Genomic DNA, 19091 nt, shown 5'->3' with positions numbered 1-19091 from the left:
CCCTTAGATGCATAAAAATTTGTTTCAACTCAAATGTACAATTACACATCTCCTTGGCAGGTGGTATGCAGAGAAAATGTATGGGTGTGTGTAATGTATCCTGACAAGTGCCATATGATCAATCTATTTGTCATACCCTTACAATATAATTATGTTCAGTATATACATTTCAAGTAATTTACCTGATATACGAGAGTAAAATGTCTCTAATACATTACTATAGCTGAGGAAATATATATATATATATATATATATATATATATATATATATATATATATATATATATATATATATATATATATATATATATATATATATATATATATATATATATATATATATATATATATATATATATATATATATATATATATATATATATATATATATATATATATATATATATATATATATATATATATATATATATAAGCATTTTTGACTGTTGAATCTTTAATTATAACTAACATAATACGTGGTCCATTTATTCGGTTTGCTGGAGAACCCTGAATAAAATCACAATGTGCTTTGAACGTGTTTTGATTTTTTTTCCTTGAATGATACTGGTTCAAGTTTGACTGATTTCACCAAAGATGCATAATATGGTGATAAGAAATGAATTCTAAGTGAGGCATTTGGCAGTTATACATCCATGACTTGACAAATGAAGGTTTGTTTCCCTATCACTGTCCGAGTCTGTGCTTGACATGCATGGCTTTGTGCAGAAAATACGTGATCAGCTACCACACATGTTTAGTGTAGAAAGAGACTACGTACTACAAACAAACAAAAAAGCTACTTGATATGAGAAGTTAGTTGAGCATTTTCTAGAAATGTTTGGTTCAGTTGGAATGTCTTCTCTCACGGTTGATGTGTGAGAGTAAGGAACCTTCAATATGTTTGTCGTATTAAGCCCGCTACACACGTCTTCGTCATAGCGTCAAAGTAGCAACCAGCGCCAATAGTAGTCGGAAGCTGAAACTTCAACTATTACTTGTTTGGGGTTACCCTAATGACAATAAAGCGTTTCAAAAAATGAGATGAGATGAGAACCTTACCAAATAAGTAATATGATGAAGGTAGTTAGTGGTATTGTTAATAGTAATTGATATAAGTAATAAGAGTAGTATTGGCATTGGCAATATATAGTAGAGGTGAGTAGTAATCTGAATGCCCGTGTGTTAGTTAGTACTCTTTTTAATAGTAGTGGTAGTAATCTGTAGCAAAAATAGAACTGAAGAGTAACACAGTAGTAGTAATTCTAGTGATGAGGAGGCATTCTTAGTTGGAGTGCAATTATGGAGATTAGTAGTTACTGAACATAGCTGTTAGTTGTAATAGTGGTTAGAATAATATAATGAATTAGAAATAGTACTTTGGTAGTATGATCACAATAATGTGAGAAACAGTAGTCGTTGTTTTAATTGTGTAAGCAAAGTACAGGGGAAATGTTGCGAGCGTTCTTCACGTATGTAGTGGGCTTCATACTGAATGACAGACGGACCCAAAGTGGAACCCCTTACCATTGTGAGACGCACAGTGCCAGACTGCGTACGTGTCTGTGTGTTGCAGAAGGTGATCAGAAGGTGTGCAGAAAGCGACCCTGAGTTGTCACATGGCGCCGGGAGCAGGGGGCAGTACTCAATGTCACACTGGGAGAACATGACTCAAATTCCATCCTCTTCGTGCTGCTACTCATGCCGTTTCTCTTTATTCACAATGAGCACGCAGATGCTGGCTGCTACTGCACCAAGTTGGCACAATAGTCCCTTCCTGGTCTTCCACAAAAGGGACAAAAAGAGAACATTGCAAAATAAAAACTAGGTCATCAAACGGTGGAAAAATAGTTGGCGGACGACTCACCGCAAGTGCTCACTCGATTAACTCTTGAGTCTCAGAAAACTGGGGAAAAAAATCAAGATAACATGTTAGTAAAGTATTTGTGTAGCAAATGACAGTTAATGCACAAAAAACACTACCATATGTAAAATATATTTCTGACAGCTACGTTAATTGCTACAAAATCACATTCTATTCTTGGACTTTCAATTTTACTTGTAGTAGTAGAGGAGTCGGACAAAGTACCATGTCGAGAGGAACACATTGTTGATGCTCTTGCGATCTGACCTGTTGACTGGAGTTCGCAGACGGAGGGGTGATCACGTTTTGGTCCTGGACCAGGTTAACAGGGGCGGAACAAGGAAGATGGGTTGCACGCCAGTAAATATCCAGATACTCAGCCAGGTGTTCACAGGCGTCCTCAAGCTGGTTCTCGTCTAGAATCACGTCAAACATCTCCTGGTGGGCCCACAAACAAAAGATCAGCAAATACTCACTCAATTCATGTTCTATGGAATTGCCATTCATTGATATCCAACCCTGCAGCCTCTAATTTTTATGCAGCATGGAAAATAATTCTTTTGTTCTTCCCTATGGGCCTGAAGATGACCAGTTTTGCCCAATAAATGGATTCATTGATTTGTATAAAGGTGAAATGTTAATGTATTATTGGATAATACTTAAGGTAAAGGACGTACAGGGGGACACTGAGCAAGTTTGTCGCCCGCCATCATCTGGACGTTCAGATGTTTGCTCTGGGACTTCCCTCGGGATTTGATCAGCCTCTGCAGAACCTAGGTGTTGAGCCCAAACAACGATACAAAAATTTAATTATCAAATCAAATACAGCATTAAAGTTTTAACACTTAACAGTTCTTGGCCCTCTATTATTTAGAATTTATATGTACTGCCATTTGGAGGTATTATTTGCAAATCGAAAATGAGCTTTCATTGTTATGCAGAAGAAACCCAATCATGTGTGCTCTTAAAACTTAATAGCCCAATCGATTTACTGCATTCAAGAGGTGTGTCTCGTTAGAGATGAAATAATGGATTAAATGGTAGATTTTTGCTTCTTAATTCTGAAAAAGGCCAAACAACGGTGCAGTGTTTTTTTCTCCCCTGACTTTGGTAGCGATGTGAATATGAGGGCGAATGGTCGTCTGTTTCTACGTTTGCCCTATGACTGACTAGCGACCAGTCTTGGGTGTACTCTGCCTTTCACCTAAAGTTAGCAGGGATTGGCTCCAGCATTTTTCGACAAGGAAAACAGTGTTGAAAGCGTTCATATTTAAAACACTAGTACTATTTTTATAGTTCAATTAGGGTACTATCACTCTAAGTGAGTAAAAAACTTGGGCTTTTATGTGAGCCACATCCTTATTTCCAGTTGCACATTATAAATAATATTATTAAAACTGCAATTTCTTATTTCTGCAACATCCCAAAAGATAAATTTGATCGTTTTCATTGGTGACAAAGAGACAATAATTCACGCATTTGCTCCGTCCCACCTTAACTATTGTAATAAATTGCTCTCTGGTTTTCCCATGTCTGATATAAAAAGCCTGCAAATGGTACAGAATGCTGCGACAAGGCCACAAGGATGATAAAATTTGATCGCTTTATTATTTACTTTTACAGGCTAACTTGCATGAGCTACCAATTCACACACGATGTGATTTCAAGGTCCTGCTTCTCAACTATACTTCTATTAATGGTAAAAATCAGTGGTGTGAAAATGGCTTTTAAACATTCATTCATCTTCTGTTCTTATCCTCACAGAGGGTGCTGGATCTTAACCAAGTATGGGGAGTAGGCCCCTTTAAAACATGTTGGATACAAATTGTTTTGGGATGCACGCATCAAGTGTCACATTACACGAGTACATAGTTTGAGATGGAAAAGAATAGGTGAGTTTGTGTGGTGGGTTTGTGCTTTACTTTGGGTGAGGACACTTTAACGTAGACGACGATGGGAGCCAGGGAAGTTTTGAGAAGCTGCGCAGGGTGGTTGATGGTGTCTGCATCCAGGACAACCAGCTGCAAGGACTTGGCAAGCTCAAAGATCCTCTCAATCTCACTCTGAACTTCAGCTGAAGAGCACGGACAGAAGGGTGATATGAACATTCACAGTAGAGGGTGACAATGTTGTCATTATTCACCGAGGCTGGAACGTGTGTTGGATCGCTCCATGATGGCCTTCTTGTTGAGCACCGAGCGCTTGGCTAGTGACAGGTCAGCAGTTACTCGTGTGATGGAAATCCTGCAGACCAAAACATCGTCAATAAAACCAACATTCCAGCCTTTGTGCTTCATTATGCAGCAAAAAATGCAATCTCTCCTGGCTTTAAATGATCTGTACGCACCTGCCATCGAATCTGTGCTTTAGAAAGTCAAACAAGGCTTTCTGCATCATGTCAGTCACCTGCAAACATGATTTAATTTAACTTTTTTACTCCTCACAACATATACCAGAGGTAGATAGAATGAATGTCAAATTTTGCATAATTATACAACAACATTATACAAATTCAAATACTGCTTAAAATGTATAAACATACATTTACACTAAAGTAATGACAAAAGTACATAACATTGAGCTACATTGAAAAATTTCATTTCAGAGACTGAAAAGCCGAACATTCATTCGTTCATTCATTTTCCGAGCCGCTTATGCTCACAAGGGTTGCGGGGGTGCTGGAGCCTATGCCAGCTGACTGAACTAGTGGCCAGCCGATCGCAGACAACAAGGAGCCAATCATGCTCAGACTCAAATGTAGCGCCAATTTAGAGTGATAAATGAGGTTAACATGCATATTTTTTTGGATGTGGGCGGAAACTGAAGTACCCGGAGAAAACCCACGCAAGAACATGCCATTTCCTCAGCAAAGTGAGAGCCAACCGGAGAATTGTCTCACCTCGTAGCCTTTCAGCGAAGGCCCGACCAGCACCACCGGCCGCATCGAAGGAACGACATCATACGGTGGGAGGAGTTCCGTCTACAGCGGACAAAGATTCAACACAGAAATGTTGACCCAAACACATAGCTCCTAATTGTATGATGTAATTGTCATGAATGGTGCAAAGACATCCAATGAATTGCGTGTATTTCATGAAACACAAACCTGTTTCTGCTTCTGTTTGGCTTTCAGAACAAACATGAGACAATTTTTTGTTAAAAATATATAAATAAATAAAAAAACATGAACGAAGCACAGCACAACACTGTTAAAAGTAATGTATTTCATGCTTCACATGCATTCAACTTTTTAAACTCCTTCCTGTTAACATGGCGTACGTTAAAAGACTGGAGCAGCTGTCGCTTGGGAGGCAATCGGTCCCCAAAGGAAGAGCGATTCATTAGCAGGACTCCTCCAGCTCTACTACGTACCTGCAGATGGTGGTGTGGATCTCCAGCCTCCGGATGATGCATTGCCTCCTTTCCTGCAGGGAGACAATATTTAAAGTGTCAGTGGACGAATCACCCTCAGGTGGCAATTTAGAGAAAAGCCAGGAATACATGAGAAGTATGCGTGCCAGTTAGGTAGTCTTCATGTATAGCTTCCGGCCAATGACAGCAGGTGGATGACGTCTCACACACAAACTGTGTTGTGGCATGCATTCCAAATGCTACTTTTCCTTTACTTCTTTGATTTTAACAAAAAATGGCTAGAAATAGATGCTATAATAGTAGACAGATAATGGTAATGGCACTTGCTAGCAAAGCAATAACTATATTATGAAACATTAGTGTTTTGCAATATTTTTCCTATTTCCCAATTGAATAATATTCCCCCTATTTTTGGGAAAACCTTCCTCTATTATTCATATCCCCCAGACACAATTTTTGTCGTTATCCAGGAGTGACTTTTAATTTTTTTTTTTATCCATACATCATTAAAAAACGTTTTTGTTTTATTATTTACTTGTTCTGAGGGTTCAATCCCAGATTTGGCTCTTCCTCTGTGGAGTTTGCATGTTCTCCCCCAGGGCTGCGTGGGTTTTCTCCGAGTAACAATACAGTGCCTTATACTTTATCCACATTTGGCTATCATCCAAAACAGATTAATGTATTTAGGTTAAGGCTGCAGGATTTTGTTTGGAGGGCTATGCTATACCAAAACGTGGAAAAATCAAAACACTGTCCATATGTCTTATAAAAGCTGCCTATGAATTGGACCTTGCATTTAATTTGACCATTTTCCTCCTGCAATGTAAATGTCTGCATGGCCTCCAACCTCGCTGCTGCCTTCTGCTCCTGTTTGATCCGTATGGCCTCAAGTTTGACGGGACTCGGAATGAACGTGATGTCTGCTCCCTCCTTGACCAGTCGACCGATCCACCAGTCATTGTTGTATTTCTGCAGGATGGCAATGCACATGGCTTTGAGTGTCCAGAAAGATTTATTTCGCTTTGCTAAAAAAGAAATAAGGCAGACATATTAATGACAGACATCAGGATTACCTCTTTAATGTGCAGAAAGTCTTTGGTTTCAAAATTAATGGCTGCGCCTTGGACTGGACAATCTTCATCCAGAGCCCCGCAATAACTCACATTGGTTTTCACGGCAAAGGCCACTGGTTTTGACTGCTCCCAAGAAATTCATTTTCAAAAAAGGAGAACATTTCAGCCAATGAAAAGGACAAGAATTGAAATTTGACCTTAGCTCTCTCCAGCTGAAGCTGAGCCTGGCGCTCGGCTTCGCGCCGAGACGCCTCCTGGTCGTCCTCCAGGGACAGGTCGGAATCCGAGGGTCGACTAGTGTAGGAATCGGCAGAACCCTATGGAAAATTTGGAAAAATTCACTAAGTAGAGTGGGTATGACATGTTGCCGTTAATATAAAGTCAAATCACGTAAGGCAAAAATAAGGTTGTTTAAAGTTCTGTCAGTGAGTGTAATAGACATCAAATGGATTCAACTTTGTTACCCAACCCGCTCTTATAATGGAACAAAGTAAACACCTGTAACCTTATTATTTCATCCAGATTGTAATAAAAAATGGCCAATGTAAAGCGTAGTCAATAATGGCTTCCAAAAAAATTTCACACTCTAAAAAGGAGTAAGATTAACTTTAAATTTAAAGATGAACATGAGGAAAATGCAAATGCTACCAAAAATCATTTAGCTCTGAAAATGGCAACACTAATCAACCAACGTTAGTACTTTAGTAGCAATGTTTGTCCCATAACTTTTCAATTTAGAGTGAATAGAGATGAATGAAATACAAGCTCAGCTATATATGTACAAAGTATGCATAGCGCTATCTCTGAGAGAGCAACGAAACGCAATTCAGCACCTGGGAGTCCAAAGCAGACACCGATCGAAAGCCGACAGCTGTCCAAAAGAAGCCTAGGAGCACCAAGAAGTGCTTAGCTTCCAAATTGTAAACATTTTGTAATCGTAAGCTTCCCTGTGGCAGAATGCAAATGACTTTCAATGACTTCGTATTGAAAACATCACAGAAACACCGAACGTGTAATGTGGAGTAGTGGCCTGTGGGCTTTTGTTCTGCCTAACAGGCATTTAAATGTTCCATCTAATCATATTTACATGCTTTTATCACAACATTGACAGGTTGAGCATAGACAGTGAGGATCTTCCTGCAGCAGGAAGGGGAAATTTTAGGTAATACATCATAATATTTTTTGTTAGACAATTTTAGGTGCAGTCACAAAGAACTATGTAAAGGCGCATGTTTATATTTTCATTCATCGGAAAGCTAAGCTAATTGTCACTGTACTGAAATACTCATCAACGCATAATGATACATAGATTCAGAAAATGTCCAACTTTGGTTTGCAGGCTGTTATCAGACATCAAAAGTGGTCATGATTTGATGGAAATGGAAACGTATGTACACCTAAAATTGAGTCTACGTCATCATTTGTTGAATTATGATTGGATGAACTAATTTGAAGCATTTGCATATAGTGGGAAAGCTCCTTTATACCATGTTAAAAAATACAATACAAGCTGTACTCAAATGAAAAGATTCATGAAATCATCAGCGTTTAAGTAAGGTTTTAAAAGAGAACTTTCATGCAAATAATCAAAATAAAACAGAACATTTAGAATCCTATCATCACAGCCCAGTTTAAGAGATAATACAAGCATCTTTTACAGTCAACCAGCCAGTATTGTAATATTATTTTTTCACATGGATTAGCTGGTTATGACTTGCCACCAACTACTAAATTATAATTATGAGACTTTGGGACTTCCATTCAAGAAGTTTACCTCAAGATCCCCCCATTAAAACTACAATGAGAGGAAAATAAGGTGAACATCACCCAAGCTATTTCCCGTTATCTCAATCCCTCGGGTTTGGTCAAAAGGCTGCTTTACGAATGTCGCCGCCAGAAAACACTTTGCCATTTTCCACCTGCAAGAAAGTGTAACTTCATGGTGAATTGGTCTATATATAGAAGCGAGAGAGAGCTAGCGGGGGATTGGTGACCGTGAGTCTGCCTGCAGAGCCACGCAACAAAGACGGCATCATCGCAACATACCTTATTAACGATCAGTCCGGTAGCGCTGGAGTCAGACATGACTGCCCCCCACCTCCCCTAAGGTTGTACGGGGGGAGATGGAGGGAGGCACCATCAGCCTAAGTGCTTCACAGCTGCCATTGCTGCCTTCCCTACAGTCATTTCCGACACAAAAGTGATGCAGCGACTCCAAGGCTGTTCTGTGTACAGCTCAGCATCAGCATCAGCTCCACCCCGATCGAAAATCTCGAGCGTCTGACTGTGCAGTATCGCACGTTGCTACTACGTGTGGCAGCCAATCGCTCATTCAGGACATTCTGGTGTCACTTCTAGAATTCAAGGGGGCAGATTTCCATGCTCAACAGCGCAGTAAACAAGTGGTAGGCACAGCTAGCTTTCAGATGGACGATTTTTGTCTGCTGGAATCGTACATGACGTTTCCAAGTGGGTCCTGAGTTTGCCTGGGTTTCTAGTTTCGACACATATAGAAAACACATGCATTTTAGCTTCATGGAAGCGTCTACATTTTCTCAAACTGTGAGTACCATTTTAGATCTTCTGGATTTTTCATGTTCTCCCTGGGCCTGTGTGGGTTTTCTATGGGTAGTCCGGTTTTCTCCCACATTTCAAAGGCATGCAGGGTAGGCTGATTGGACACGTCCAATTGCCCATAGGTATGTGTAAGTGTGAGCGTGAATGGTTGTAGGTCTCCTCGTGCCCTGCGATTGGCGCGCTATCAATTCCGGATGTGCCCCACCTGGTGTCCAAAGTTAGCTGGGATAGGCTTCAGCACCCTCACGACCCTTGTGAGGATAAGCGGTTCGCAAAATGAATGCATTTTTAAAGTAACTATGCACCACTATAATGAACCAAAATGTCCCTGCCTGGCAGAACACTCAAAGCAGATCTTGGACTTTCTCCCAGGTCCATTCCCGCGCATCTGATATTGCATCACAACACAAAATGAGTGTCTATGATATTAAAAACCACAATATAAAATTGCTTAACACATTAGTCTTAGTTTGGTTGTCATTAATGGAAGCTGAATAATATTAAAATGGCTCTTGCAGCTTTCCATTATTCAGTAGCCAGCACTTGGAGAGAGAGAGAGAGAGAGAAAAAAAATAGTGCACATCCCTGTCTTAAAGCAAAAGAGCAGTCTTGAAGCCCTCCACAGCTGGGCTGGCTCATCTGCAGGCCTTAGGCACTGAAGACCCTACTTTGGCGTCCATTAGGTTGGTATGCTCTCATCAGCCTCATTTAAGGTCGCTGCCTATAAATGAAGTGCACTTCACCACAGCTTTTAGCAGAACATGTCTCAGGGCTTGAGTCCTGAAAAGTTTTTTTAAATGAAAAAGCACACAAGAATCGAACACACACACACACACACACACACACACACACACACACACACACACACACACACACACACACACACACACACACACAAACCCATGCTTTAGAGTGGACAATACAAAGTGTCTATTTTAATCATTAGGGCTGAACATGAGGCAGGAGTTGGGGGTGCCTCCAAACAAGCGAAGGATTGGCGAGAGACGAAAGAAATGGCAAAAGAGAAGAGAAAAGAGAAAAAATAACACCGAGAAATAATCGTTTGCCGTTAATCCAATGTTAAACAAAGATAGAAAGTGAAATGATGACAAGAGGATTAAGAGGGAGATGGCACAAAATGAGATTAGCACAATCTTGTCAATTTTTTTTATACTCTTCAGTCAGTCTAATAATAGCTCTGCATTGTCTCCGTTCTCTTCTCCATCTCTACTTCTTCTAATTCATTTCATTTTTCCTTCTCCTCCAAATTTCCACCTCCATTTGACCAGTTTGTCTCGTTTTCAGATGACATATTGCCAAGTTTACTGAGTTTTGATGAATTCCCACCAGAAAAAAAGCAGATTCCACCATCTTGACAGACTCTATCTTACTAAGTGCTAAGAACTAAATATCTGTCACAAAGAAGACAAAGTGGAAAAACACAAAAGAGCCTCCCCAAACAACAAAAAATGATCAATGATTACACTATGCAGTGTTACTTTATGCTCCTGATACTGTCATGCAGTTGTTTGACTGGTTCTTTTTTTAGCACTTGTCACAAGAGGACTCAAAAAACACAAAGATAAACACCCAGGTCAAATAAGAATATTTGGCTTTTGCTAGCTTCTTTGTGTTAGATCACATGCCAAAAAGATCAATTGAACCAGATGAGAAAAATTAAGACAAAGAGGTCAAGAGTTAATGCCACACATCTGGAAAAAAAACAATCAATTCATTAGCTTTCTGTGGACATCTCATATTCAAAAAGGAGCTGTAAAAAAAGCTTTGGGAAGGGAGTTTGCTAAATTCTCATTTCAATTTGGAGGCAAAAAGGAAGCTGAGGCAGCATTCCGGGCAGAGGTGGATCATAGCATCCCCTGACAATGCAACCAGAGTATGGCAGAGTGGATCAATAGGAGAGCCGCACAAACGCTCCACCCTATTCCGAACTGTTCCACCCTACTCACATTGCCTCGGAATACTTATGCAGATGCGAGATACAAGTTTACAGTGACCCTCAATTCCTTGTGGGGTACTGTATGTGTTCTATGCCCAACTGGGAAGATGACACACCAAAAAAAGAGAAACCATGTATTTAAGTTGTATATACTCCATGTACACTTTTAAACACATTTTAAATGATCAAAACTTATTATTTAAAAGGTTTCTTTCTATTGCTATAAAGTAATAGGAGAAAAGAATATTCACATTTCTTAGAGTTCCCTAAATAAAGATCATGGTTCTTTTTTCCAGTTGGGTAAATAAAATGAAAATGATGTTATGTTTTCAACCATCAAAATGTTCAAGCAAATCATAATATTTCGTTTAACATTAAGGTTTTGGTTGGCTCAGCGGGCGAGTGGTATCCCCTGCCTGGTGCTTGTAGTTAGGCTTCAACAGTTCCCACCCCATAAGTGGTTCAGAAAACGAATGAATTCATTCATTAAGGTGTTGAAGATACTCGGTGGGCTATTTACTTCTGGTTGTATGTAAAAATAAACCTTAAAACAGCTGTTAATAGATCACACAGAGAGCATTAGTGTACACAAATACAACAATCCAGGCGTATCTTTTATATCTTTGGGATTTTCTTCGCGTTTTGCATCTCTAAATGGCACTGTAACTTGCAAAAGAGCTCAATTCTGCCCAGCATGATATGGCGCAATGTGTTACTATACTCTAGAGGAGCACAACTCTAAATTAGGACTTGCCTGTATACTACAAAAAAAAAAGGAGGCGGCTCACTGTGTGTCATTTCAAGTCACTGGAAGACCAGCCTTGTTTGCCACCACAGACGACCATCCCACACGGTAGGAATGCACTGACATCTTGGGTTAGGCATCCGCAAAGAGAAACACTACTGATGCAATAGGGACACGGCAGTGACGTGGATGCACGCTGACATGCGAAGGCTGGCACCCTTCGAGCACGAAGCAGCGATCCAGGCCGAGATGCTTCGCCTTTCATTCACGCTGTTGAGCTTAGACCAAGGCAGGGCCACTCCCATCACGATCAACCACTGGTGAGCACTGGTCATGTTGCGTCTTATTTTGTATTCATTCATACTGCTATCTTCACTTTCATACAATTTGCCTCATAAAGACACAATTCCCCTATGTTATTTATGATTTAAAATAATAGACAGTGAATTAAATGTACTACTAGTATAAACAGTGTAACAAGACTGTGTTTGGTGTAATATGTGCGTTTGCACGGTACCACGGTAACATTCATTCATTTTCCATAGCGCTTATCCCCACAAGGGTTGCGGAGGTGTTGGAGCCCATCCCAGAATATTCCCAAATATGGGGAAACAGGTGGGGGACACTCTGAACTAGTTGCCAGCCAATCGCGAGGCACAAGCTGACGCAAAACCATTCACGCTCAGACTCATACCCAATCGAGTTCAGGAACGCAACATGCAACACAAACATATTGCCGTGACATATCTTCACAATATGTTTGTGACAAAAAATACTTATACTATCGACATTTAGCTTGTCAGTCCATAAAATGCTATTCTGCTAAAGACAAGCAAACTGAGGACAAGTATCACTCCAATCCTTCTCTATTCTAAATTCCCATTAGTTAATGTCAAGAATATGTAAAGAGTTCTTAAACAAGTGTGTCCTGACCTCAGTCAAGCATGTGGTAGAAGAAACATGCATGACAATAAAGGTAACTACTATGACTTCCAGAATTGTGATGGACTCTAGCAGATCATGATCCTCTCCACCAAATTTGAGATGCTGACAAGGAGAAGTCAAAACAATTCCTTTGGCAAGCTGTCTAACTCTTTTGAAATCTATACCCAAGAGAGTGAGGGCAGAAGTAGGAAATACAGTACTGGCGAAGACCCAAAATGACACGACACAGTTTCGTTTGGAGATGTGTTCAATTTATTGCCTGCAGTTTGGCCATTTATTCAATTTTTCTCCCCTTTTTAATATCAGGTTTCGACAAAATCACAGTATTTCTAATATATTTAACCAAACATATGCATTCTAGTCTGTCTGGAACATCTGCAACAATAAGAAGATGAATAGAATTCTATAGCCACTATATTGGCTTACCACCAAGCAATCCAAAAATAGGTTAAAAAAAAAAGAGGAGAAGAAAAAAAGTCTTTCTCACACTTCCATATTCAGCCTCACCCTATCATTTCCCAAGAGCTGTGTAGCAAACACTAACCAAATAACTAACCCACATGGAGCTGCACCTAATTGCCCATTGCAGCATTCTCTCCCCAAGATGACACGTGTTTGCTGCTCAGCTGACCTCTTTCCAGCTCTGGGTTTGAGTTGTGCCTAATTGGTGCCTCTTGACTGAGCGAATGTCAGACTTATCAATATGTAATGGCGCCCTACATAAGCGCACAAGCTCACAATTCTGGCGTTAAGACATCACAACTGCTGCTGGGAACATTTGCTTTGAGCCTGCTCTTGATGTATCCCTGGAATAATTGTTTGAACCACCCACGATGCACACAAGCCAACATGTTCCCCAGCAGGACCTCCTCCTTGCATGGATGGATGACAAGCTACCACCAAAATCAGCATAAGCAGTGTTTTTAAACAGAAACGCAATCTTTGGCTATCTCAGCATTGCTGCTTCATCAACTTTAATCAAGGCATTGCACACTGATGCATGCACGCACATACACAAAGAAAGCACTTGGCCCCCCACGGGACAGGCTTTTAGTGCTCCGTCTCATGCACTATTTAATTGACCCGGCACAGGAAGCCCGGCGGTCCCAGATGCAATCCTTCTCCCCCTGAACAAGTACGCCCACCCGCATCATCCGAGATTCTCGCACGACGCCATGGAATGCCGTTTGCTGACTTTTTGCTGACAAACAGGCGTGAAATGGGCTTGCTGGCGGCTCAGTGGACCTCACAAAGTTTCCTTCGACGTAAGAGGAGTAGAAGTGTTCTTTACATGCCATCCCCATGTTGTCATTCCATGCAGCAAAGACACGGGAACAAAAAGAGAGTACTTACTCCGTGGGAGGTGGGAAAGCATCTCTCTTTCTTTATTTCTCTGGCTCTGCTAAGCAGTCATGGTGCGCTCTCTCTCCTGGGCAACATTCAAGTGCACCGTTGCATGAGTGTACACGTTCTATCTGGTGGACTTTGTGCACAGCACCACCGCCCTCCAGTGCTGCTACGTCAGCAAGCCTCTATCTCGTCTGCATATCGTCCTTCTCAGCCTCTCTCCTCCCTCACCAAAGTAACACAACTACAGCACAAGCATCATCTCCGGCTGCAACACTGAATGGCATTTCGAAGAATTTACCAGCAGGTTCAAGTTAGGCCGATTGGCACGTCCTCTGTACCGTTCTGAATTCGAACCAGGTTCTCCCTTTCCTGTGTGGAATTGGATGTTCTGCCACCGCCTCTGGGGGTTTTCTCTTGAGGCACCATTGCTAGCTAGCCAACGACTTGTTGCTTTCAAGTAAAGCGTCCATGTTGTTGATGCCAAACTCGAATTAGCCATAATCGTCATTGCACAGTGGTAAACTTGATTGCCAATGGTGTGTATGAAGTGATTTTAATTCAGAGTAGGGGTCTACGAACCTGTTCTCAAAGGCCAAAGTGGGTTCTAGCTTTTGTTCCAATGGATCCAGCACCGACAGCTTAATCAATGGGGCTTCTGCTAAAACAAGCAGCACCAGACTGCATTTAACTGATTCCACTTGTCAAACAACTTATTGTCTTGCTTGGTTGGAATGGAATCCTGTATACCACTTTGTGTAATAGTTTGGAGACAACCCTGATTTAGAAAGTTCAACAGACCTTACGTGTATGTTCTTTGAGTGTCACAGGAACCTGCAATATCTGGAAAAAGCATGGGTAGAACATGAAAACTCCACACTGAGCGGTTAGAACCCATGAAAGTGCACCTCAGTCAATCGGAATGGCACAAAATACAGATTGACCACCAGTTCCTCATCCAAGATGTTGTGGGAGAGCCATAAACAATCCCTATCTTCAAATTTTATTCCTTGAGAGCCATACTAGGAGTTTAAGAGAAAAAATACGAAATTGGGATGTGATTGTTTTTGGAGTCATTTTACCACTTTTAAAGTACTAAATGAATTCTTTTGACAACATTGTTACGTAGTTGCTAATCAATGAAAATATGTATACAAAAAGTATAATGAATAAACAAGAAGTTAGAGGTAGTGTCAGCGCCATAGTGCCTACATGACGCTCCTATTGGTGCATTTGGGACTCGGCTCAGTTACCAGAAGTTTAAATACATATTTTACCTCACAGCTTAGTGAAGAGCCATATATGGCTCCTGAGCCATAGGTTCCCTACCCCTGCTTTACGTACTGTGACGTATGACATAAAAGACATGGATCAAAAATTGACTTTGAAATATAAATCAAGAAGGGCACTCAAATAAAGATGATGACTGTGGCAATTGTGAAATTTACCAGTAAATATTAATAATTCATAGAACAGCAGGAAAACAGAGTAGGAGAGGGGGGGGGGCAAGGAGAAAAGAAGGAGCAAGGCTGCCATTCCTATTCCACGTGTAGAAAGACGTGAATAAAACATGAATGAATGAAGGTTCCAACGATAAACAGTAGATGGCTTCCTTTTCGGGAACTGCTGCCAAGCATGAAGTGCACATGTCAGTTTGTCTTTTTGGCCTGTTTCAGGCCTCTGAGGGCAGAATCCTGCTGCTGGTGCATTATGGATGCACTGGAGCTATTTTAAGGATCTGTTCGGCTGTGTTTTGAATATTTGAGGGAAGTGACATGACACCTGGCCCAGGAGTCCTTTCATACACCTGATGGCCTCAGACATACTAGGAGCTAAGATGAGTTTAAACTGACTGGATAACACAATGCCAATGTGAACCGTATGTGGTGGCAAAGCACAAACAAATAATAAATAAATGACTATATAGATTAGGACAGAATTTGACATTTTGTATTGATATAAGGGCTTCATTGAAAAAAGAAATTCTCAATTTCCTTTTGTATATTTATCAATAATAGGTCATATTTATTAAGTATTTTAGGAATGACCAGCTCAGTTTACAGATCAATGGTTACATTTTTTTAAATCATTTTTTATCATCATTTTGGGTTTTTGGTTGAGAGAAGTACATATACAATGGCACTTTTTAATAAAAAACATTTGCTATAACATCTGAGTGTAGCATGCAATCACAAAAAAAGGAAGTTCTATAGTTAAGCTGCACATGAAATGAATTTGGCCTCCTGAAAATTTGCAACGTCATTCAAAGTTAACCACTGAATAGCTGAATGAAACAGGGTGTCATGTTTTTTTTTTGTTTTACCAATAAACCTGCCTTGTCCATCTGATTGTCCATTATTTTCACCTGTGTCAGCCTCCTGTTCCTTATGTCTCGTTAACCCATGGCTCATTTCTTGTCTTTGTCAATGCAATGTGTCTGTCAAAGTATTGCCCTGATTTGTTTTATACTCTAGCATTGGTTTCCACCTGTAATTTTGGACTACATACCTTAATTTGCATCAAGTTTTTTAAGTCTCTTTAATTGAACTTTTAAAGTTCCTCCCCTCATTTCCACGCCTGCTCGCCCACATTTTGAGACAGAAGGTCCTTCTTAATTATCGACACTTTTGCTCATGTTATGTGGAAATTTGGGCCTTTTAAAATACCATTTCAAATATTATTCATATTTCTGCATCTTTTTCTTTTAGCAGAAGAAGAATAATATAATCACACACACATTTCCCAGCTCTCAGAATAAAATAAGATGAGTTGAATCAAGAATTTGCGAAGGCAATATGAGGACCTCCTGCCGTTTATCCACAGGAGACACACTGAAGCAAAGAATTTAATTTCCTTTGTCTCGAGGAGATTTTCCCAGCTGGTCAAAACATGCCACTCACTCTGTACTGTATCTCGTATATAGCCACTTTTTACATTTCAACAACCTTGAACAAGATTCACACCCTTAGGCTAGCTATTGGAATTGCCATTTGGATTTTTATAATGATGTTCACAATCAGCAAGCCATTGGTATTGAACAAATTGTCACATAAGAGGATTTCTTGTTTAAAGACTTGTCAACAGTCAAGGCCGGGGGTAACAAACAATCTGTGTGTCAAGTTTCCTTTTCTGGTCCTACGGGTTGAATAAATCTTATCACATTTGTGCATATTTAGGATTACCGCACTGAGATCAGTACAAATGTACAATTTTCAGAGACACACAATACAATAGTGTTCTTTTGCTAAAAAAAATGGTTTAGGTTGCCAGATTGAGGCCTTTTAATGCATTCTGGACCTTACCAGTATCTTTATTTGGTATATACTGAGTAGATGTGGTTCACAGCTATGAGTTTTCTTTTTTTACAGCTTTATTTGTCTAAATGATTACACTATTTCATGGCTGAGTTTATGGATAGCACCATTACCTATGCTGTGGAGGATGAGATTTTTCTGGATTTTAAGTGTATACTGTCAGTCATGATGGTGGTATTTGTCCAAAAACATGACACTGGTTTGGGTTTGGACTTTTTACATGTCGGATCGCTCATAACATTTGAAAGATAGAAGTTGGTATCAGAGTAAGGAATATCAAATAACCACATTCAAAGTCTTAAATCATAGTCTTAACTCAGATCCATTTCCATCGATGTAAAGAATTTACAAAATAGGACTAAAGGTCCTGTTAAATCCATAAAAAGTCAAGCAAAATGACCACCCGAAGGTGCAGTGGTTCTTCTGCCTGACTTAGGTGCGGGCAGTCTGGGTTTGATTCCCTCTCTGTGGCAGTGTGAGTGGTTGTCTGTCTCTCTATGTGCCCTACAACTGACTACCTAGCTTCCAGTCTAGGGTGTAATCTGCCTTTCGCCCAAAGACAGTTGGGTTTGGCTGCAGCAACCCCCGAAATCCTTTCGAGGATGGGCAGCATGGAAGATGAATGAATGAAAAAGCAAAGTAAGCTGAGGCTTAATAGCATGCCACATTCCTACCATGCTTCATATCATATGAGATAAATCACTATACTAATGGGAAAAATAGAACACTCTGGTGGTTCCTGAAGGTTTCTGGGTGGCATCAAGCAGTAGAAGAAAAAAAAGCATCACAGAATGGCAAATATGGAGCAAAAAGGGCCCCTAGCGCAATTACTGGTAAAGATGAACTGCAAATGATGTATGCAAATGATCTCAATGTTGATACACCAAATTAACCAGTGAAATCATGGTGAATCCACCTATTCCAATGAAATAGAATTTAAAAAGAAATGAAAGGATTTACACTAAAACGCCATCAGAGGGGAGCAAAGTACTAAAAATGCAAGGCAGTTTTGAAACCATGTCAAAATGTACTGAACAATTTTGGAGGTTTTAACAAACAGTGATTACATTTACTTTCCGTAAAAGCTGCAAACACAACTAATGCTGCTCTTGTTAAATTATTTTTTTTAAATTATTTTTTTGATAGGCCTTTCTAATGTTTTATATTTAATTGTTTTTTTAACCAATGTATTTTTTATGAGAGAATCATTTAACAAAGAGATAAGGATACAGTACATCACTCCTCGAGCAACTATAACATTTAGACAGCTATATAATTTAATTGTTGTCTGCTCAAAATTTCCTTGCATATTGTTCTTGTTACCATTTTGTTGGCAATTTCAACACAAAACTTCAATTAGGGAGGGTTTATTGAGGCAATTATTGTTATTTCTTTCATCCATTCATCTTCCATAATGCTTATGGTGTGTTTTCTAAAGTGAAACATCAAATTGCCTTTAAAATCATAGCCCAAACTCCCTATTTGATTTCTACAATAAAAAGATATTGACAATTGTAAATTATTCCAATCAGATTGATGTCTATCCACTTTTTCTTGAGACAAAAAAAACAGTTCTGAAGTGGATCAGCTTACCCCGCATGAATACATTTTCCTGATAAATTCCCATCTTTTCCAAATAAAACTGTGGGCAAACACATCCACAAAGAGCTTCATTGTGTGCAGGTTTTCATTCCAACCAATCTGGTGTTTTACAAGTGTAATCAGTTGATTGCTGTCAAGTGTTCCTTGTTTCAGCAGAAAACTCATTAGTTCAACTGTCTGCACCGGATAGGTTGGAACAAAAATGTGCACCTCCAGGAGCCTCTAAGGACCGCTTTGGATGGCATTTCCTGCCAAAGTGTATCCCACTTTACCCTGCACATGAATACTTATTTTTATT

At 39.9% G+C, this 19091-nt stretch overlaps 1 protein-coding gene across 2 annotated transcripts; it reads right to left on the bottom strand.

Annotated features, from left to right (window-relative positions):
• Positions 1 to 413: 413 nt before the first annotated feature.
• LOC144199404 (voltage-dependent L-type calcium channel subunit beta-4-like) lies at positions 414 to 18882 on the bottom strand. Of its 2 annotated transcripts, none has more exons than XM_077721021.1 (14): positions 18785 to 18882; positions 6504 to 6623; positions 6307 to 6429; positions 6081 to 6202; positions 5234 to 5286; positions 4968 to 4987; positions 4761 to 4841; positions 4209 to 4267; positions 4005 to 4105; positions 3784 to 3935; positions 2539 to 2634; positions 2129 to 2299; positions 1865 to 1903; positions 414 to 1774 (listed from the first exon to the last, which is right to left on the bottom strand). In XM_077721021.1, exons 1-13 carry the CDS (start codon positions 18863 to 18865, stop codon positions 1874 to 1876), a joined length of 1209 nt encoding a protein of 402 aa, XP_077577147.1. In that variant the 5' UTR covers positions 18866 to 18882; the 3' UTR covers positions 414 to 1774; positions 1865 to 1873. The 2 variants fall into 2 exon arrangements, with proteins under 2 accessions (XP_077577147.1, XP_077577155.1); XM_077721029.1 differs by lacking the exon at positions 18785 to 18882 and adding an exon at positions 8353 to 8545.
• Positions 18883 to 19091: the final 209 nt, after the last annotated feature.

Source organism: Stigmatopora nigra, chromosome 1 (genome assembly GCF_051989575.1).
Source record: "Stigmatopora nigra isolate UIUO_SnigA chromosome 1, RoL_Snig_1.1, whole genome shotgun sequence".
NCBI lineage: Eukaryota > Metazoa > Chordata > Actinopteri > Syngnathiformes > Syngnathidae > Stigmatopora > Stigmatopora nigra.
Note: the sequence above shows the minus strand (reverse complement) of the source record. Positions and strands in the feature narration are given on the sequence as shown.